At 34.6% G+C, this 23,294-nt stretch overlaps 1 protein-coding gene across 13 annotated transcripts in view; it reads left to right on the top strand.

Annotated features, from left to right (window-relative positions):
- xxylt1 (xyloside xylosyltransferase 1) overlaps positions 1–23,294 on the top strand; it is a 235,678-nt gene that overhangs the window by 27,143 nt on the left and 185,241 nt on the right. For all 13 annotated transcript variants that reach the window (XR_012387266.1, XR_012387265.1, XR_012387263.1 and 10 more), the window contains exon 4: positions 12,615–12,747. Coding sequence is in view for 1 of the 13 variants with exons in the window: in XM_005155853.5 (XP_005155910.1) it covers positions 12,615–12,747 (133 nt within the window). In the remaining 12 variants the exon portion in view is untranslated. The remainder of the gene's footprint in view (positions 1–12,614; positions 12,748–23,294) is intronic.

Below are 23,294 nucleotides of genomic sequence, written 5' to 3'. Positions count from 1 at the left end.
TATTATTATTATTATTATTTAGTAGGCTATTGTTTATTTATTTTAATTTTTTTAGAAAGGTCTACTTTTACAATTTAACACTTGTAAACCACAGCAGAAAGTTCTAACCAGCTGGCCCATGTTATATACAGTACAGATACTTAATAAGTAACCTACTATAAATGAAAAGAATTGGCGCATGCTTTTTGTTTTCACAAGCTTTGGAGACGTAACATAAATTCCTCTTTTAAATAATAGGTCACCTATAGCTTTCGCTTGAGGCTATGTTCAAAATGACATCAATGTTTTCAAAGTGCACTGCGAAGGGAGCACAATTGTAAAAATGAAGATGTAGTTTGAAAGCAAATAACACCTAAGAGAGATGACCTTAATGCTTTTTTATTTTTATTAATTCCAACTTTGAATGTTAGAATGTTCTAAATGAACAGGGCATAGGAGGGATAACTGGGAATAGCACAAAGCCAGGAACCACGTTTCTAACGACAGCTCCAGAGGTGTGGTTGCAGTGCTGAAGTTTGCAACGCAATTTGCGAATGTTCGTTGGAGCGACGGATTTGGGAAATGGCAAATCTATGCTTGTAACGACGGAACTTGCGACCTTAGTTGGCTTACGATGGTTTTGGGAAACGTACCCCAGATAATTTGTTATAGCTTCCAGAATTTGCCCATTTTGGTGTTTGAGTACAGTGTAGCTGTTTTTGTAGCCTGTGGCTTTAAATGCAAGTGAGCTGCTTCTCCCCGCCCATCATTTTCATGTGCGTGTTTGCTTTTCCTGCGTTACGTCAGATAAACAGCACAGTGACCGAGACAGACACAGATGAAGCTGAAATACAGCTCATTAGTCTAAAATTTTATTTATTTTGTGGATTTGTTGTGAATTTTACTCAAGCCTTTCTGAAATGTTGAGTCACACACAAATGCTGTTTCAGTATATATATGCATGTTTACGGACACCATGCGGCTGTCGTGATTATATTGTAAGAATTATATAGTCATTTTACTGTCTTTATTAGACGCATGCTCTGTTTTAAAAACGTTTTACCAACTCTCTGACTTGTATAAGTTTTATCACAAATATTTTATTCCCTGTTTATTTATTAACCATGTATACCTGTTATTATAGAAACATGGCGCCTGTCAATCAATGCGGTGGGTGGGGAAAATGGCACTCCTACGTCACGTTGCGGTGGGCCTCAAAATCACTAAGATTTGGGTCCTATTTTAGCGCCAGGAAATAAAAAAAAAAAGAGACATGTTGCTTTTATATCACCCCAATATGACTGTGAACACACTTTACCTACATACAGTTCTGTCTAATCAGCTTACAAAAATTTATTTTTTTTTTATCATAGGTGCCCTTTAAGTAAATTTATAAAGTTTTTATAAGTGTTTTTTTTTTTAAATAAGTCATCTTTTCTAAATATTTTTATTGTCATTTAGAAATGATGTTATTAATATTTTAAATCAGTTTTCATCTTTTGTTTTTCAGTGTTCTTTATATTATTTGTCAAACCACCCTAAAATTCAAACCCAAATGGTGCTAAACATCTAGCAAAAGTCTTTCAAAACCTACACATATTTTACATGCTCTCTAATAGTTCTTGCTTCGTTCATGAAGGGCAGGCAAACAGTGTTGTACTGTCTACATTATGAAAGTCCTCTGCAATTTGACTCATCTTTATGGTAGAATTGAGTAACTATTTAAAGGAACTGCATGCATCTAGAAATCGCTTGATTTTGCAACTTACCACAATATCATTTTAAAACACACCGCACGTTTTTTTTTTTTTTTTACAGTTCTCTTTGTTCAGTCAGTCATGTGGCACCTTGGGTCTGCATGACCTACCACATGATTATGAAAATGTTCTTCCAAGAAAGAGGTTTCTATTTCCACTGGGTGTGATGTTTCGCACCTGATGTTAACTATGCATTGCATTTACCCTGGATAATTTTTCACTGTGTTTTAGCTTTTTAATAACGGTCAGATAAGGCTATGATTAAATGGGATATTTTATTTGCTGTTGTTTTTATTGAAGATGCCATTAACACTGGAACTACCAGAATTCTATGACTGCTAGAATGTCCAAAGTGGTCATTCTGATATATCTTTTATATATTCTCATATAAGTCATTACATTGTCACTTCATATTTACATTCAAAGCTTTTTTGAGATATTAAAATTAAGTTTGAATATCTGTAATCATATTTTATAAAGTCATCCCCCCAAAAATGCAGTCTTTTTGGTAATGCTGCTTATAAATATGTTTAAGTTAGACCACAGGCAAAGCTGCGCACCTCACTTTCACTTTACAACCAGTAGAGCAAGTTTTTTCCTCGTCACTGAATTTTGTTTTGAAACGCATATCTGAAGTAAAGTTGTGTTTGTGCTATCAGAAAGTTCTGTTTGTGTTAGCAGGAAGTTGCTAGGCAACCGAGGCATTCATAATCAAAGCGTATTCTGTACAAAATGCTGGGTTCCAGGCAATTCCTTCATGTTGTCTCAACAGAAATCGATTAAGTTAACTTAATTGTTTTTGCAAATGTAAATTGATTGAGCATAAAACAAATAAGTTTTGTGTTGATTCAGCTCATTTTAAATGAGTAGTTTGAACAATCAGCAAAATTATTTCTTGAGTGTAGCGGACACTGAAATGCTTTCAGTCATTTTGAGTGCTATGGTAGTTTAAGGTTTAAATAATGCGAACTCTGTGTGTTTTGTAATTATAATAAAATTACAATGTTAGAAAGAAATGCATATACATCTAGGAAAAGTTAGGGTATTATAGATATGTGGGTTTTATTTTAACAAAGTTATTAAATTGCAAAATTGAAAAATGGTTTAAAAGACTGCAGATCCACCTTTTCCACACGATTCATTAGTACCAATTGAGGAGATTGCATTGGAAAGTCAAACCATCAGACATTTCAATGCAGAGATGTTCAGCTTGATAAATTTGAATATCTGACTGTATTATGTATAATACATCTGTATTTATGAATTATTCAGATTAAGCGTTTTTAGAAAAACTCTGACAATACAGTGACTGAAAAAAGTCTCAGAAATCAAACAGACACAAGTGAGATTGAAGTAATTTAAACAATTTAGTAAAGTTAAATTTAGTCAATTTACTTGGCATTGACAATGGTCAACGTGATCAAAGCATTTGCCTTTTTTCCTCTCTCAGTAAAACTGTTTATATTCATTCATCTCATGTCTTTTTGAATTTTTAGTGTTTGGAGACTTTTTTTCATGCACATTATCTTTTGGGGATTTTATGGCTTAATTGTCAATTTAAGGTGCGGTGTGTCTTTGGCTGCTTTTAATAAAACTGACATGTTATACATTTGGAAAGAACTGAAGTCTGTACTGAAATGCTTTAAAAAGTTGTTTTTAAATGGGACATTCATTGGACATTCCCTTTTTTTCAGCTTTAGAAAATAGTGGAAATTTGTGCTGTATATTGTTCAGATCACTCAACTAAAGCTTGAGATGTAAAATTCGATAAGGGATTGTCACAAAAGTGTGATTCCATTGCTGTAATAATTCATAAAATTTGAATGTTTTTTTTTTTTAAAGATTGTAATTATTTTGGAAAGTATAAATACATTCAGCTTTATTCAATTCAGCTTTATTTGTATAGCGCTTTTACAATGTAGATTGTGTCAAAGCAGCTTCACATAAATGGTCATAGTAACTGGAACAGTGTGGTTCAGTAACTGGAACAGTGTAGTTCAGTTTTTAATGTTTAAGTTCAGTTCAGTTTAGCTCAGTTCAGTGTGATTTAATCATTACTGAGAGTTCAAACACTGAAGAGCCAATTCATCGATGCGTAGCTCTACCAATCCTGAACCATGCGAGGCAGTGGCGACAGCGGAGAGGGAAAAAAAACTTCACCTGATGGGAGTGAAGAAAAAAAACCTTGAGAGAACCAGACTCAGTTGGGCACGACCATTTTAATTTCTCCGCTGGCCAAAAGTCTAGTGCAGAACTTCATTCGTCGTGGTTTAGGCTGGAAGATGGCCTCAGCGAAGACTCGTCTGTCCCTGGAGCGTCGCTGGAATCAGACTCATGTTCTCCACTCCCCACGACCATCAGCGCAGCAGCAGCTCAGGATATGGCCTGGTCCCGGATATGGAATCCTTGGGATCATCACGTCGCTGGTCTTGGATCCAATCAGTGACTCCGCATAATCTGAGGACCTCGGGATGAGTATCCCCAGGTGAAAATAGAGAATAAAGAAAATAATTAGCGTAGCTGCTGTTCATAGTGTATATAAGCAAGATGTAGGAGCCAGTGTGGAACCCGCTAGGTTATGCATTGAGAGTATGCTTTACTAAACAGATAGGTCTTTAATCTAGTTTTGAACTGGGAGAGTGTGTCTGAGCCTCGGACGTTATCAGGAAGGCTATTCCAGAGTGTAGGAGCCATGAAAGAGAAGGCTCGACCTCCTTTACTTGATTTTGCTATTCTAGGTACTACCAGAAGCCCTGAATTTTGAGATCTTAAAGAGCGAGTTGGTTTGTAGCGAGACAGAAGGTTGGTTAGATAAACAGGAGCTAGATTATTTAGAGCTTTATAGGTGAGAAGTAATATTTTAAATTCAATACGAAACTTAACAGGCAGCCAGTGTAAGGAGGATAAAATACATTCAATAAACTCTGTTATTAAGCGTTTTTATCATTGTTTTTAGTTTATTTGTGCATAACTCAATGACTCAATATTGAATCGTATCACAATTCGTTTTTTATTTTTTATTTAGTTTAGCAGCATAACCAATACAATATATCCACTCCTGCAGTTTATGTTTTTTGTTTTGGTGCAATGAAAAATCTGATAAGACATTTCCACTTAAACTCCCACCACAAATATGAATTAATGCATTTTGATGTAAATTCACACGTCTAACCAATCTTCATTTGAAACAATAAAATAACCTTCTTTTTCCTAGTTTTCTTTAATATATTCCATTGAGTGAGGTTTATTCATCCTCAAGATTACTATTAAAGATATGATTTAAGTGTTTGAGATACAGCATGAGCTTCCACATTTTTTTGTTATGGCACATTATTTAATTTCGAAGAAATAGTAGTCATGTAGACAGGTCAGAGTGGATCATCCATTATTAACAGCAGATTCAGTGAGCTTATCTGCGCATCTCTTGCCAGAGACTACATGTAAGGGATGTACTGTATATCAAGGCAGCATAGGTCCACACATGCACCCACTAGACTAGACTTAACTTTGACTTGACCGGCCCTTCGATTCAGCACACACATGAGGTTTCATATTTAAGTTACTGGTTCTTTTGGCTTTCATATATATAAACAGCGATTCACAGTCGTTGCATATTACATATCCAGCATCTTCTTTCTGCTTTAACAAATGGACCTCTACCATTTGCATTTTTTTTTTTTTGTTAGCCTTCAAATTTGGGATCAGTTGCCTGACGAATGTATTAAAAACACAGTATTGTGTGAAAAATACATTGAATTAATAATAATCCTATTCACCCTCAACCCACCCGCAATTATTCATAAATAATTTTTCTATTACCCAACTCGCGGATTATCCGCAGCACCCGTGGATATAACTGCCATCCACACATAATTTTATTGTTATTACATGTAAATAATTTTTCAGATTTATTTTGTTTTATTTTTATGTTTGCATTGTTTGGGTTTTTACCAAATTCCATGTTAACAGCTCCTTTACAAATATTATTCCTGGGAAAAAACGTGACGTGTTCAATACTTATTTTCTCCATGGTATAAAGGAGAATTTTAGTCTGGCATTTGATTTACTATCTGGGGCTGACTTTGAACTTTGCGTATCTTTAACCTTCCCAAACAGCTACAATAAAACATAAAAACACACCCTATGGCTTTTTAAGAGTCTCTGATTAGATCTTTATAGCAGTGATTAATATCTTTCTCTCATGTTATAGTTTTTGCAGCAAATGTTTTCCCCTATAACTCAATGCAGTGTGTATCTTTATATATATTTATCTTATTAAGAAAGACAAATCTCCTGGTCATATTCCAGGATTATAATGCAAAGAGTTCTTAAATTTAAATTGTGGAAAAAAAAGCTTCGTTTTCACACATGAATTGATCACAGACTGTCCTGAAACCCATTGATTTGTGTTGATATTTAATTGTTTAAAGGTATGTTATGCTTCATTGCCTATAGTCACTTCAAATGACCATGTTTTTGTTTTTTTGGAGCTTGTGCAAATGCACGTTTTCATGGTTAAAACGTGTCAGGAATGTCCTAGATGACGCTCTCTCAGTGTGTTTACTCAAAGATTCTGTTAATACGGCTCTATAAGCATGTCTCCAGCACCCCGAGCCATGTTTGAGCAGATGAACTTCACGTGGACCCGTTTCTTGAAAGTCTTTATGTCTTTAGGCCGCAGTGGCCCGATGAGATGAAGTATTGCAGTCGTTATTGCTTCAAAGGCGCATGTTAACCTGCTTGCTGACACGGCCTCGGGTGCACATCTAGACTCTGCAGCTCATCCTGCCCAAAGCCATTGTTCCTCTTTTTGATCTGCTGTTCTGTGACGCATGGGCTTTATTTTTGGAGGTCTTAGTTTCGGATGGTAAAGACTGGCCTTATTTAATCTGGAAAGGTTGTGTTTGTCACTTTAGAATTTGTTTTTCATTTTCAGAAACTAGCTACGAAACCACATTGAAGTAATATATTTTTTTATTGTTGTGCATTCATAGAAGTGTTTGACTAGCTGATTTTTAAAAATATTTTGGCACATTAGTAATATGATTTCTAATATTATTTATTTATGTTTGCATATAATTTTATATACAAACTGTTTGTTTCTCAATAGTAATGTTAATTCACATTGCACCAGTTTAAAGAATGGTCATATTGTGGTTTTGGGGGTCTTCAACAACAGGCTGATATGCATGCAAGATCATAAAACACTATCATTGTCTTATAATATGCATTTATTTTTACCTAATTATCCCAACAAATTCAGTGAATCTGTTGTTCCCAAACCCATACTTTGCAGTCTTTTAGTCTCATGGCTCAGTCTGTTGCGATTAGGCATTGGATGATAACTATTTTCAAGGTATACCGTGGTTTGGAAAAGTCTAGGTTTTAAAACCACCAACATTTTCTGTAATATAGTTCCTAAGGTATGTGTACAATTTTTTTTTTAAATTTTTTGTTTTTTTGTTTTTTAGGACAACAGTATTTTCAGCAACAACAAAAAACAATTTAAAGATGCCAATTTAATTCGTGAAAAAATCTTTTTTTTTAACTCATGAAGACAGCAGAAGTCAATGATTTATTTTCCTTATTGACATGTTTACTGCTCCAAAATATTATAAATCTTTCAAAAAATAAAATATATTATGTTTAAAGGGGGAAAAATATTGTGTTTGCCCAGACATTTAAAAAAAGAACATGTTTTAAAGTAGGGGTGTCAAAATTAATTGTTTGTTCGTTGCACCGCGTTTCAGACGCGGACAATTCGATAATCATAACTGGTTATTATGTACTGACGTCATTTATCTTGTATGGGCTCTGTTGCAAGGGAGGTGAGCGTGAGTATTACAACACTCCAACTACTTAAAACTCATAAACTGTGCACAATTTCACTGTGTGTGTTTTTCACTGACATTTACAGCAGAAGCCCCTATTTCACTGCCATTGAGAGAATGAAAGTACTCCATTTCTCTCTCTCTATCTCTCTCTATCTCTCTCTCTCTCACACACACTTACACACTGTGGCCTATTTGACCTGCTGGCGTGACTTTTCTTCTCCTCTCGGCTGTTTTACAAAGTTGCTTCTCGATACAGAAACGAGCACTTGCCTGCAGTTTTCTCCACCGTGTATATCATGGATCACCTGTGATCGCTGCTGCCGCTTATCAGTGTCACTCATCTGTGAAGAGCGCAGCGCGCAAGAACCAATCGCAACCATTTTTGTTGAGGGTGTGACCAATCAAAGGGGTGTAAGGGAACTAGGCAAGGATCAGACAGCAAGCTGGATATTTGTATTTGTTTATATTATTTGCTAAATGCTCGTGTTGTTTGAAGGTACAGTTTATATAGCTGATTGTTTGTATTAAATGACAAAATTGTATTACAAATAATATATAAATATAAATAAATACATACATTTTAATACAAGAATTGCTGCTGTGAAGAAAATATAAAACTGTGTATGAAAAGCACAGTCAATGCACCGTGATGCAACGAGAGATTGAATTGAGTCGAATTGATGGCATGATAATTGTAACCAAACCACGAGAGTGTAGATTCACAGCTCTATTTTAGAGCAGTAATCATCAGAGATGGGGGACTCAAGTCACATGACTTGATTCAAGTCAGACTTAAGTTGCAAAATGTAGGAATTGAGATTTGCTTGGCAAATATCCAAAAAAGACTCGACTTGACTGTCATGACTTGAGACTTGACTTTGATTTGAGTTAAATGACTCGAAGTTGCTTGTTTTTGTTAAATAAATAACTCTTTGCTTTAAAGTATGCATGACATACAAAAGCGAAAGTTATAAACATAAATTGCAAAAGTTCAAAAATCTACAAAAATTTGATTGACTTGAAAGTAACTTGCTAGACCAAGCTACTAAATGACTTGACTTGACTTGAGATAAGCAGTCACTCAACTTGACTTGAGTCTGACAAAAATTGACTTGACTTGCTTGAGACTTGAAGGTTATGATGACTCGAAACTTGCTTGTGACTTGGACGTGTGTGACTTACTTTCCCCTCTGGTAATCACAATATTGTGATACCATAAAATTTTTATCCAAGGTTATTATACCGTCATAATCTTATACTGGCCCATGCCTAGTTGTAATTGGTCGACTGCGTTAAGGGCGAGACTGTAAGAGATGGCCATCATGACTTATCAACATTGTGGAAATATATTGCTCTATTCTTAACCATAATTCAAAACAGTGACACACATTCAGTATTATTCCACACAGTGGCAAAAGCTAAACTATTTTGAAACTTAACCACCGCACATGTGTGGGAACAGCTGATGGTGGCCAGAGCAATAACAACTGGCAGGGCATCGTGATCTCACAAACACATTTAAATCGGTAAAAAAAGCACCGCTACACATTGTCAACTTGACTTTAAATGCGATATGAGAAAATAAAGAGTTAACCAGATATAGTACAAGTCACCCGAAGCAATTACAAGTAACAAAATACAATTAAATACATATTTTGCAACCATTATTTTCACACTTACAGTGTGAGACCCGAAGGATGGAGAAACTGGTTCATGAACTGTGTACTGACAAAGTACCATACATTAATAGTATTTGCTGATGCTTTCTTTAACAAACGGATGGCAAATCCCCTGTTGCAGGGGAGGTTATTGTTTTAATCATCAGAATGTTCATTTATAAATAATTACACTTATCTTCAGTCATGATCAAACCTGCACTCTGCTAGCATTTGGAAAGGCACATTCATGTTTTACCGGATCCGGCACTTCATACATGGTATTGTTTTGTCTCTATATCTATACAAACAGGCAAAAGATTTGGACCAAAGACGAATCATATAAACGGCTCTGACTCTTTTTAAAAATTTTTAACTTTATTTATTTATTTATTTATTTATTTATTTATTTATTTATTTATTTATTTATTTATTTATTCATTTGTTAGTTTGTTTATTTTTATTTTTTTTTATTATAAATTGTTTAAATCTGCACTTTAAGATTTAAACCTCAGTTGGATGTTTTCACTCACTTAATGCTGTGTTGTACACTCTATAGAAGGTCATTTACAAAAACCCATAATGGGGGCTCTTTAAGCAGATGGACCAAGTTTTTAAAAAACTTTAACCTTTAACATTAACCTTTAGGTTAAATCTGTTGTTTAAGGCAATGCTATGCTATAAATACAGTAAAATAGCAATAGTTTGAGAAATAATATATACTTAAAATACAACTTTAATATATTCAAATGAAAACGTTTTAAGTTTTAAGTGTTCGCAAAAATTTAATATTACTATTGTTCTTTTTGTTGTTATTTTTGTTTATGACAGTTGTCACTTGTGACACTTTTGCCTGAAATATGTTCTTTTAAAGGATTTTATGATAAAGTTATTGATATCATAATTGCCTTTACTTTGGACCTTTTTGGTAAAACTTATGCATCCTAATAGTAAAAGCAATGAAATATTAATAAAAAAAAATGCATTCAATGCGATTTTATTTGTTAATATTAGATAAATGTATTAGATATATTAGATATATAAATATATTAAATAAATGCATTAGTTAGCATGAATTAATGATAAACAATATTTCAAACTTGTAATAATCTTATTTTATGCATTAACTAATGTTAGCTAGTGAGGCCTTATTTTAAGTGTTACCAATAACTAGGGCCAGACAGAATCTGTGGACATTTTTTGCTATATTTGCTTGAATATCGTAACTAAAAGCTTCATATAGAAAATAAAAAATAATACTCTATTTAAAAAAGAATGTGTTTAATGTTTACAATGCAAATCCAATTAGATCCACTTATTTGTTAAACAAAGCAAGTCTCTTATATAATATATCTACTAAAATACAGAACATATTACTTTGCAAACTGTATTGTTAATAAATCAATTGAGCATTTTCCAATTAGTCAATAATGTTGCTGAAATTAATTTAAAAACTGTATAAATTAAAATTTACACACATTTACACAAATAAATAGATTTAATAATGGCCTAAAAATCGGCTTCCAACTGCTTGCTTTGACCATAATAGAAGGTAGTTTTTCAACATTATTAAAAAAAAAGAAGTTTTTGTTTTGATCTAGACACTGCTCCAGTTTTATCACAGCTCATCGAGTGTTTTATAGTTCGCTTGTTTGTTGATAATGTACCACTGAGATCACTGATGCAGCTTCGTTTAGTTTCCGGTGCTTGTTTTTAGAGACGTCGGTGTGAAATGCCTGACCGACTAAACAGCTCCGACTGGACGCTCTCTGTTCATTGTTCTAATTACAACAAGCATAGTTTTGGGCCCCCTATGTTTTGCTTACCGATTGTGTGTCATTGTGTGCGCGGCCTCTGCTCCACAATGGAACGTCCCGAATGTTGTCTTGAGGGCTTTTGTTGTCCAGTGGGCTCACACGAAGACCGAGAGGCCATCCGACATGAGAAAACCCCACCGGATGATGTTGATGTTCTTTCATTTGATGACTCTGTAATGTTTTCTGCATTAGTACGCACTGGTGGTGTTTCCATACTGGAATTTCAAACTTCGATAAGAGATAGAAAAGGAATCACCCGGAAATTAACATTTACTAAACTGCTAGTGGTTCCAAACCTACTTTCTTTGGTTGAACATATAAGAAGCTATTTTGAAGACAGCTGAAAACCTGTATTAATCCATAGCAGGAAAAAACAAATACTATTAAAATCAGTGGTTACCGGTTTCCAGCTTTCTTCAGAATATATAATAGAATTAAGATACTTATATATATTTATAGTTTCAAAACGAACTATAATATAAAACATGTTACAGTGTGTGTGGCATTATACCATACAGTCATGCACAGGAAGGATTAAACCGTGACAAAACCAATTAGAGAGTGTAGTCATTTCAACTGTCACTCACTGACAGAGATAGAAACATCATGCCTTGTCTTGCATTCAAAAAATACTTCTTATTTATTATTATGATCGTAAAAGATGTGAATTAGCCTGTAGGTTTTAGAAAATATATTTATACTTATTCCATTTAATTAGAAAAGTGGCAGTTTTATTTATTTAATACATGGAAACAAAAAGAATGTACTTGAATTTAGAAAGTGTTTTTTACCACAGTAAATAGGTGTGTTGTGTCTATTTGGCTCATTCAGAACTTACATAGCTATGCCTGTCTATACAATACAGTGGAATGCTGCTAGTTTAGCATACAACCCTACCATATTAGACAAACATTTTTAAGTTTACTACTTTTAAATTATTACTTGTATGTTATTACTTGTACTTGTAAATGTAATATTAGGTTTATATACAGTTGAAGTCAGAATTATTAGCCCCCCTGTTTATTTTTTCCCCCAATTTCTGTTTAATGGAGAGAAGATTGTTTCAGCACATTTCTAAGCATAATAGTTTTAGAAATGTATTTCTAATAACTGATTTATTTTATCTTTGCCAAGATGACAGTAAATAATATTTGACTATATATTTTTCAAGACACTTCTATACAGCTTAAAGTGACATTTAAAGGCTTAACTAGGTTAATTAAGTCAACTACGCAGGTTAGGGTAATTAGGCAATTATTTGTATAGAGATTCTTTGTTCTGTAGACTATCGAAAAAAATTAGCCTAAAGGGGCTAATAATTTTGTGCCAAAAATGGTTCATAAAATATTAAAAACTGCTTTTATTTTAGCCAAAATAAAAAAATAAGAATTTCTCCTGAAGAAAAAATAATATCAGACACATTGAGAAAAAATTTCCTTGTTCTGTTAAACATTTAAGTATTAAATATTTAAGAACGGAAGAAAAAAAAAAATCGGACTTCAACTGTGTATATACTTATATTTACCGCCTCTGCCTACACAAATGAATGTTTCCTATTCTTTTGTATCCTAGAATTGAAGCGCATTGTGCAGTTGGATCTGGATCTAAAATTTAGAAGCAATATCAGAGACCTTTTCCAAGAGTTCAACCATTTCCCTTCGGACGCCGTCATTGGGATTGCACGTGAAATGCAGCCAGTTTACAGGTATCTGATTCAACTATGTGTACAGTTCATTAATTCTGCTCACTGTTTACACATTTATGTCATCAACAAATCTGGTGCATTCATACAAAAAATCTTATAATGTCATATTTATTAGTATCATATCGGTTATTGGTTGATTTTTATTATTATTATTTATCTGTACTAGCCCATATTCTATATTTAACTGTACAATATGCAAATTTTATATATTTATACCTAAAGATGGTCTTCGCAGTCATTGAACATTGAATCATTGAAGATTCATCGTTTTCTGTAAGTCAATGTAGCATACTGTAGATCAGATGGCTGAAACTCAATCCTGGAGGGCCGGTGTCCTGCAGATTTTAGCTCCAACCCCAAAATCAGACACACCTAGGCTAGCTTATCAAGCTTTCACTAGGCTTTCTAGAAACATCCTGACAGGTGTGTTAGAGCAAGTTCGAGCTAAAATCTGCGGGACACTGGACCTAGATTATAGTTGTAATTCCACCTAAATTAAAAGTTGACTGCAAAATCATAGCTTGTTTTTATGCTCTCATTTAATATTTATAGATTCATCTAGATTTATTTAATTTATCAAAATAAAAATGTATAAATGGTAACACATTTTACCAAGTGTCTTGGTTAACATAAATAAGCGCATTTCCTTCCATTGACCAACAATGAGCAATACATTTGTTACTCTGTTAGTTATTAGTAAATCATTTTTGATGTTGCTAAAATGTAGTAAAACATTCATAAAAACATAAGAAAACTAGGGATGCACCGATCCCGATACTTGGATCGGATATCGGTTCGATACCGCTTATTTTTGCTGGATGGGTATCAGCCAGCTGGTACCCATCCAGATCAGATCTTGTGCATGCACTATATTCTTTGTAATTTTGAAGCCAACAAAAACCATGAGGATAGCCTATTATAAGGCACGAGAAAGTTGTCATGTAGGCCTACTATTTCCCGAATGTTCTGAAGCCATTCCAAAGTTTAATATGAAGCACAGAGGAATATTCAAGTGGTTAAATTCATGTTCAGTTTAATGCTTCCCGTCGTTCAGCGCATTTTCTCTTCACACATTCACAATTCAAACTGTCGTGTTCATGACAACACGAAAAACTTTCTCCAAGACTATTTGTTACTACTAATAATAGTAATAATACATTTTATTTAAAGGCGCCTTTCTAGCAACTCAAGGACACCGTACAATAAACAAGAGCAATAAAACAACAAGAGAAATTATAAAATATACACAACAATAGTAAAATCAGTTCAACTGTAATGTTGATCATTGAACGATATTTAAAAGTTAAAAAAGTTTAAAAGTTTTACCGGTCAGCAGCAGCTACAGATCATGCCAGCGTTCATTCAGACTGGAATTAATTTTACTGTTAATATTAATAATCAGAGGAGAAATGTATTTAGTTTTGAAGTAAATGGGTTCATTTTGAACTGCAGCAAGGAGTTCATTGCTGTTTCTAAATCATGTTGCGCTGTGTGTGTTAGATTGGCAGATCGCATTCGCAACACTGGAGTAGAGATGGTTATCACCTGCTCTTCACACACAAAGTAGGCCTACATGAAACTTTAAATTAGAAAAGGCTCAATAATACATTGGACAGATCCTCAAGACGCTGCATGCGCCATTCCGTAAAATTATTCTCACAATAAGTTTCTGATCTCTCATCCTTCCGACTAAGTTCATTCTTCCAAGAGATATAATTTTAGTGCTGTGATTAGTTTGTAAAGCCTGGCTCAATTTTGGCCAAAGTAGTTGATTTAAATTAATAAAAGCGAAACTGAAGGGCGCAACATGGATATTCATTAACAAAAAATTATTTAGCCTAATATAGGCTACTCTGAAACCTATTTTATTTTTTATTAATATTTTATTTATCAGATATGTTTGTCAGTTTTGTGCATTAAAGCATATAAGTGGACCTTGTTTTAAACTTCACCTCAAATCTTCGTTTATTTTGTAGATAACTGAACAACAACAAATACATTAAAATAACCAACAAATTATTCCAAATGAAATTAGTTTCAAATGAATCTTTTTTAAGCCATGCTTTCAGTTTCTTACTCGTCTTACTCTACTTTCAGTTTCTTACTGGACTTTCAGTTTCTTACTCGTCTTACTCGTGACGAGTTTAGGCGAGGTAATGTTTATTAAGTAAAACTGGCCTCAGACGATTTTGTTTAGTCTGCATCAAACCTGCAGGAAAATATCAGGCTTTGCTAAAAGGCTGGTTATTTTACCAACAGTCAGGGGTCAATAGTGGTAGCCTATTGCAGATATCAAAAACAATTCTTGATATTAAAAAAGGAAGCATAAGCTGGACCACAACAGATCAATGTCATATCGAATGCTCAAATAATGCAGCCTGTAGTTTATAGCAAGCATAATGTTGTAAGTTAGTCATCTGTCATGTACAGTAGACCTATAGGTCTGTTATTTTTTTTACTAAAGAAGATATATTATTTGAGTTTATCACAACAACTATAGAAACTGTTTTATGTTTAAAAAAAAAAAACAGCACAGTATTGGGATTGGATCTGTATCGTCGATACTCAGAATTTTGGTATCAAGATCAGATCGGTTCCAAAAAAATGGTATCGGTGCATCCTTAATGAAAACATTGTTAGCTCAGCTTTATTAACTAAGACATAAATACTTAGAAATAAATGTATTTTTTTTATAAATTAATACACTTACTGTAATGTTAAGAAATCCTATTTTAAAATCTCACTATTTTTAGTCTTGATCAACAATCATAAGACCATTTTGTGTTTATTAAGTGTAAACATGATAGTTCACGATCATTTTGTACCATGGTAGATATCAAAATGTCATGGTATTACCATCACAGCACTATAATCTGTACTATATCTCAAACCTGCAAAAGAAATGCAGTTCCCTCTGAGTTTAGCACAAAAAGCAGCTCTAGCTCTAGTCCTACTGTACAAATTGATCGAAACACCTCTTCCAAAACCTGAAAGAAACTTTTGGACGAGCTGTCCTCCTGCTTGACATGGCAAACCGATCGCGCTGTTGAAAATGTTCAATGCTGTCTGTCTTTTAGCCTGGCAGAGTCAAGCCGGGCACGTAACTGGGACACATTTGGAAAGGAATAGAAGTGCAGGGCTTTTTCACAGCGTTCATCATGTGACTGGAGCTTTCTAATAGCCCCAGTGTTTAGCCACCGAAACATGAGGAGGAAGCTCAGATCGGTGATAGGAATTCACAATGGAGCCTGTTTTTTTTTTTCCTCTCTAAACACATTTATGTGAGAGAGGGAATACTTTAGGGGCTTGTGGCCTTAAAAAACCTTACAGTGAGATTTTGGCTCCTTTGAAGCAAAGCGAACTTGGGTGTCTTGGTTCAAAAATCTTGCAGGCGGAAATGGGTTTAATTACTAGGCTCTTTAAATGAAAGTTGGCAGGACTGTAGTGACTGGGAATAACAGGTGTGTTTTATCTGATGAACGTTGATGTTGATTAATGAGGAAATGCCATAGTAGGTCACCGGATGCGTTGACACTAGATGGCGCTGTCGTCATCGATATTGCTGTTTGCTTTTTTCACTTGTCCTACATTTCCAGTAGACCTGCCTCACTACAGTTAAGTATTTTACAACACCAAATCATTCCAAAATTAAAGACTTTGCATTAATTTAGCAGTTTCAGAACATTGCAAGTACATTTAAACAAGACTTTTAACTGAAATTATGATAATTCATAAAATGCAACTCAAATAAATGATAACACTTTTATTGTAAGTTTCAATTCCCATTATTAACTTTAGGGTTCTCACACTTCTTGAAAGTACTTAAAAGTACTTGAATCTCATACTTAAGGATTCAAGCCCTGGAAAGCACTTAAAACAAACACAGATCTGTGAAAGTACTTGAATTAAATTTGAAATTCAATTTGTTTATGGTTTTATTTTAGCAATTTTCAAAAACAGAACAAAAAAACAGAAATCCTTAAATTAAAAATCTTACACTTTAATTTTGTGCAATAACACTGACAAATAAGGCACATTTTAACAATATTTCAGTAACCACATTTGAACGATCACTTTTTACAGTGTGGCATAGATCAAGTTTACTGTTTCTTGCACAGATCAAATATTTTGCCACAGGTGATAATTTTATGGGACTTTCAAAGTGCCATTAGCCACAGTAATTGTAAGAATCATCAAGAGCCACAATTTCAGCTAAACATTTCTTTAATGTTCACCAAAAACAACATTTTTGGGGGGTGAACTATGCTCATATAGTATGATGTTTTCTTTTAATATTTGCTAGTAAATACATTTCATGAAATTTAGTACACTTGATTTTATAAAAAATAATATATTATTTGAGAATAAAGGGATTGTGGAGTGACATTAGAAAAAGTATCTGCTTTGGACTGTAAATTGTATTTATATATAAAAAATAAACTGCTGTCTAGAGGAAGGATGCATTAAATGAATCAAAGTGAATTTTATATTCATCAATTCTCACCAGTATATTATTACAATATTTCTGAAGAATAATGAGACACTGAAGGCTGTAATAATGTTGATTTATGATATATTCACTTAGAAAGCAGTTACTTTAAGGTTGTAAAAATAGTTCACATCAGTGCATTATTATTGAATTAAATGTGGCCTTGGTGAGCATAAAAGGCTTTTTAAAACATTTTAAAACATCTTTTTTTGAATGTCATTATATTAACATTTACTTCAGAATGTTGTGATCATCCAATCAGAATCAGGTATTGTGTAGAGTGTTTTCAAGTGTGTCGGTTTAATTAACATAACCTTTCCTTACACCTGCTGCCGTTATTATACAGTAAGTTCACTATTGTTTTCATTCACCCGTACAAACATTTTTAACATTAAAGATTCATCATACTTACAGTTTTATGTCTGTTCACTGTTTCGAAGTTAATAGAGTCACGGAAATGAACTGTAATTTAGCTGATGTAGTAATTCACAGGCTGTGTGAAGAGCTAATAAAACTTATTAATAGAAGTGGTGAGCCAGGGTAAATTAAAAATGTTGTTCGTGTTCATATTTCCTGGGAAAAACAAGACAAAATTGCTTAATTGTATTTTTTATTATTTACTCTTTTAAAGCTGCGATGATTAGATTTTGTCTTATTTTTATTATATTTTTTTTATTAAAAAGGGTTTTATATTACCAGATGTCCCAGAGGATTTAACCTAAAGTCTGATTGAAACATAGTTTACAATCCAGTTTAAAGGCTGTGTTAGAGAAACCTGAGCTTGAGTTTATTCATTTGCAATTGGTTGGACATCTGAAAATATTTGTGTATTACAAGCATTTAGAAAACTAAAGATTCTTCATACTTTTTTTGCACAGTCTATGTCTTTATTGTTTTGAGTCAGTGAAGTGAACTGTACTTTAGCTGATGTTGTAATTTTCAGGCTATGTGAAGAGCTAATATAACTTCTTAATAGAAGAAGTGAGGCAGTATTTTAGAAAATGTAAAGGTTCATATTCAGTACTGTGCAGAAATCCTAAGAACTAGCTTTGTTGGCCTAAGACTTTTGCACAATATCCTGTATAATCAATCAGTGTCTTTATTAAAAACAAACAGAAAATATAGGAAATATATACAAAAAAAAAAAAAAACAACAGCTGCACATTTCCTTCTAAGCAAAAGTCTGTTTTGTTCTACTATTTAGTTCCAATTGTCGTGACATTTTCTGAAATATTGTGCTGAATAATATCTGGCTTCTTTTAGCACTTTCCAGAGTTCTTCTTTAGGTGTAGAGTCTCAAATCTTTCTAACAAAGCTTTTATAAAGCTTTTTGCACGCTGTGGAGGCCATTTCATGACTGGCTGTGTTTCATCAGCTGTTTTCTTTCTTCAAATAAGATTTCACTGCAACTAGCAAATTCATTATCACCATGATCATTATCATGCTGAAAATGAAAATGATTACCACTAAAGTCCTTTCCACAAGGAATGACATAACGGATTAAAACCTTTTAACACTCACAATTCCATCAATTCAGACAATATTGCTAACAACACTGGTAGAAACGCAGTTCAAACAGCCTCTCTTCGTCATTGTTTTTAACGTCTTAAACAATTAAACCAAAATGAATCAAACTCTAATCCAACCTAACTCTAACAAACCATACATCAACTGAAAGATAATTTATTCACTCTGTATGAATTTCAATAAAAAAAAACAAAAAAAAAAAAAACTTATGTGACATAAGTACACTTATGGCTGGTTTTGTGGTAAAGGGTCACATAAATCCTTTATGCCATCAGTAAAACAACAGATTTAATGTTGGCCTAAAACTTTTGTTAAGTACTCTATATTTACTGGACAAACAAGACAAAGTTACTTAATGATTGTTTTACACAATTCATTTTCATTATTGTTCATCTAAAATGTTCTCATTAAAGCGATTAGAATGTGTTTTGTCATTAAAAATGTTTTTAATTACTGTGTCTTAGGGGATTGAACTAGGGTTTGGCGATGTCGACCAATTTGTCATCGTACGATATCTAATGTTAAACATTGCGAAGGACAATGGCATCGTCGAAGTAGGCAGCCGTGAATTAATTATTATGAGTAATTAATTCATTCAATTATTCATTCATTCAATTACAATTAATTATTTGTAGCCTACCGTCTCATCTACCTGACCTGCATGGTCTTCGTAAATAAATAAAGATAAGTTACACACAAATCCCCACCTGTCAATCACTTATTCTGCGGGACTCTGCCATGAATAGGCAGAGTGATCGGTGTTGTTATAATGGCGTTGACACTTGGTTGGTAATAAAGGTGCACAACCAACAGGAACCAACCAACAGTATCTGAGGTTTTTGTTCAAATTACAAAGTACAAGTGTGAAAGCCAAAAACCGAAGCAGTGTACTGCCACTTTTCGTTCTAAGGGTGCTTTCACACCTAGACTTTTGTTTCGGAACCTGTCTCGTTTGCCCAGTTAGCGCGGATCGTTTGGCATATGTGAATCCAGCAATCGCGCTCAGATCTGCGGCAAAGCAATCGGTTCGAGATCGCCTGAATGAGGTGGTCCCGGCTCGATTAAAACGAACTCTGGAGCATATCGATTGTAGTGACAAAGCGATACGATCCGAACCCAGCTATATCACATTGTTTTATGGATATGTAATAGACATACAGCTTTATAAAGAGAGATTTATGAGTAGGGCAGAAGGTCATTCCAGACTTCCCAAGTCTCCCGGAAGTTCTGGGAGTCTCCCGCAAATGCACAGAGACTCCAGAATGCCCACAAATCGAGTGTGTCGCGCCCCCTTCTCACCCATCCCCACCGCATCCCTCCCCCCTCGTGTATTTTTCAAGAGCGGGTTGCAGCTGCGACGGGGGTGGGTTGGAGGATCTCAATGCCCTCTCTCCATTGTGATGTCTATTGGCAATTGGCGATGGACGATGACATCATCTATCGACCCAACCCTAGATTGAACCTACTTAGTTTGCAATGCACAAGTAGATTTTATGTATAAAATATTATTTCCATTTTTTATTTAAAACATCTTTATTTGTAATTGGTTGTATCTCTTAAATGATTGCATCTAAAACATGTATCAAAACAACTACGGATTCATCATGCCTTTCTTTGCACAGTTTTATGTTCATTTACTGTTTTGAAATTAATAGAGTCAGTGAAGTGAACTATCCTTTAGCTGACGTAGTAATTCTCAGGCTGTGTGAGGAGCTAACATAATCTCTTAATAAAGGAAATGAACCACGCTGATGGAAAAATAGTCCCCAAGAGAGCTGTTTTTCCTCCACGGCAAAGTGCAGGTTTTCCACAACAGTTCTCTGACTGCACAAACACTACTGCGCAAACAATTGAGAAGGATTGAAAAAAAAAGCATAATCACCCATTGAGCTGTGCTGGGTTTGGTGATAACATCTCCCACCTGTGCCAACACAATGACCCACTACGCCACTGTAATTAACTTCTGCTCTTTTCCAAGCCTGGCACAGGCCTTGCGTTTTTGTTTGTGACGTTTTGAGCGCTCCCCAGATCTCAGCTTTCCACTGATGCAGCAGGTTTGGATGTCTCCAGGCTCTGAGGTGTGGGATTTTCAGTGTTGTTGCATTATTTTCGTCGCTGTTGAGACAGAATGAACACACAGCAGGACTGGAAATTGATACACTTTTTAATTTTTTTTTTCCCCAAAGCGCAGTTTTAGATTCTGAAGAGTTGTTTTTCTTAATGTGCTTTTTAGTTGATGAGAATTTGGAAACAACTGATAGAGAAGAGCTGATTGGAGTAACTATTTTTGGAGTTTACTGCTGAAAACTTGTTATATTTCTTGCTTATTGGTTCAGTTGGGTTGCTAGATTTATTGATGTGGGATTGGTTGGTTGTCATTTATCTGGATTGAATAGCAACTCTCATCCAGTCGCAAAATGACATCAGCTTATGTCTCTGAAATACATTAATGTACATTATTAATAGAAAATACATAGTTTTCAGCACACAAAAGGAACTTAGCCTTACATTCATTCATTTATTTATTTTCATGTCAGCTTAGTCCCTTTATTAATCCGGGGTCGCCACAGCTGAATGAACCGCCAACTTATCCAGCACATTTTTACGCAGCGGATGCCCTTCCAGCCGCATCCCATCTCTGGGGGAGATCCACACACACACTCACACACTCTCTCATACACTATGGACAATTTAGCCTACCCGGTTCACCTGTACTGCATGTCTTTGGACTGTGGGGGAAACCGGAGCACCCGAAGGAAACCCACGCAAATGCAGGGAGAACATGCAAACTCCACACAGAAATGCCAACTGAGTCGAGGATCGACCCAGCGACCTTCTTGCTATGAGGCGACAGCGCTACCTACTGCGCCACTGTGTTGCCCTTAGCATTACATTAATGTATAATTTAACATCTCTAAACTTTTCTTGTTTGACAGTAAAGCTTAGTATATTGTGAATAGTGTCGGGATCACTGGAGTCTTCATTTCTGATCCTCTCTTCCTCCGCTGGGCTCGTCCCGATCAGAGCACAGAATGGTGCGTGGCAGTGGTCCAGCGGTCTGGCATCCTCGCCGAGGACAGACAGAGCTGGCACTTCTCTAATCCGATTGAAAGCTTCAATATGTCAACAGTTACACACACCCTTTAGCTCCCTGAGGAATGAGGATTCGTTCCTGAGCGCTCCTGTTTGTTTATTTATTGCTCGGCTTAAAGAGTCATTTCAGAAGCTCTGCATGGACATTGTTTGTTCCAAGCAATTTTTTGATGTAAACAAGACCCTCTGTGTTAGCGGTCAATGTGAAGCCATCTATGCACTCTGATAGAATTATGACAAAAAGTCAAGATGACAAATATTTTGATGTTGTTTTACCTTATTTTAATAAAACAGTCAGGTTTCAACAGAATTTTCTAAGTTATTAATATTTGTTTGGGGTGTAACCGATCACGGTTGATCTGTAATTTGTACAGATCACAATCCACATTTCGGAACGCACGTGACCCACGGATTAATAACTTTTTTTTAAATTGTAGTTTAATCCAACAGTCAGACCATTTGCAGAGAGATCACCTCCCTCGCCACTCAAATCAGCATTTTGGCTTTCCTGTAAAATATAACAATGACGGAAAAAGTTGTGGCGGGACCTACAGTGCCTAAATGCTTTTTTATGTTATTGTTAGTGTCTTCGTGTTTTCTGTCACTGTTTGTTTAATCTGCTTTAATGCATTCATTGTAAAGCTACACAATTAAACATTAAATGATCGTGATTTTAAATCAGACCCGCCCATTATGAATGATTAGTGATAATGATTTGCATATTTTTATCTATGCTAGTATCCTTCGAAGTTCGAGTTAAATCTGCATTTAATCGAGAGAGATTCAGTTAGTTACAAACAATTACAGTAAATTACACAGTAGTACTGGGAGAACAGTTTGCAGTTCAGATGTAATCACTGATGTTTATGGTAAAGATTAAATTCACTGTTAATGGATCTTGGCGCTGGTGAATGTTGTAACAATTACATTGTGTAATCAATGGGTGGCGACAAACAACCATCAAATGTATGTCACTGAATTGATTTTCAAAAATGATTCACCTATAATCAGGGGCGCCTGCTGGATTTTATTCGAAGGTACGCACAAATCCAGCACCGCCCCGTTCTCCCAATCATATTAAGAAAAACTGATGCTTACTGTCAAAGGCAACATTAAGGATATTCATTATAACATTCATCTATTCGTTTTATTAAATTTAGATTTCAAAGAAAATATATAAATTATGAAAAATTATATATTTTCTTTGAAATCTAAATTTAATAAAAGCACATCGACACAAAAGAAAAATCAGATGCTCAAGACGTAATCTTATAATTATGACATATTAAAAAAAATGCTAATATATGACAGAAGATTGTGATACAATACAATTAGTGAAGCATTAATTAAATCCTTACTTTACACTGACCAAAAATCATCCACCTGCACATTGAGTAGTGGACGGGCTCAAGCAAAAGTATATTTTTCTTTGAAAAAA

The sequence above is a fragment of the Danio rerio genome, chromosome 11, assembly GCF_049306965.1.
Source record: "Danio rerio strain Tuebingen ecotype United States chromosome 11, GRCz12tu, whole genome shotgun sequence".
Taxonomy (NCBI): Eukaryota; Metazoa; Chordata; class Actinopteri; order Cypriniformes; family Danionidae; genus Danio; species Danio rerio.
Note: the sequence above shows the minus strand (reverse complement) of the source record. Positions and strands in the feature narration are given on the sequence as shown.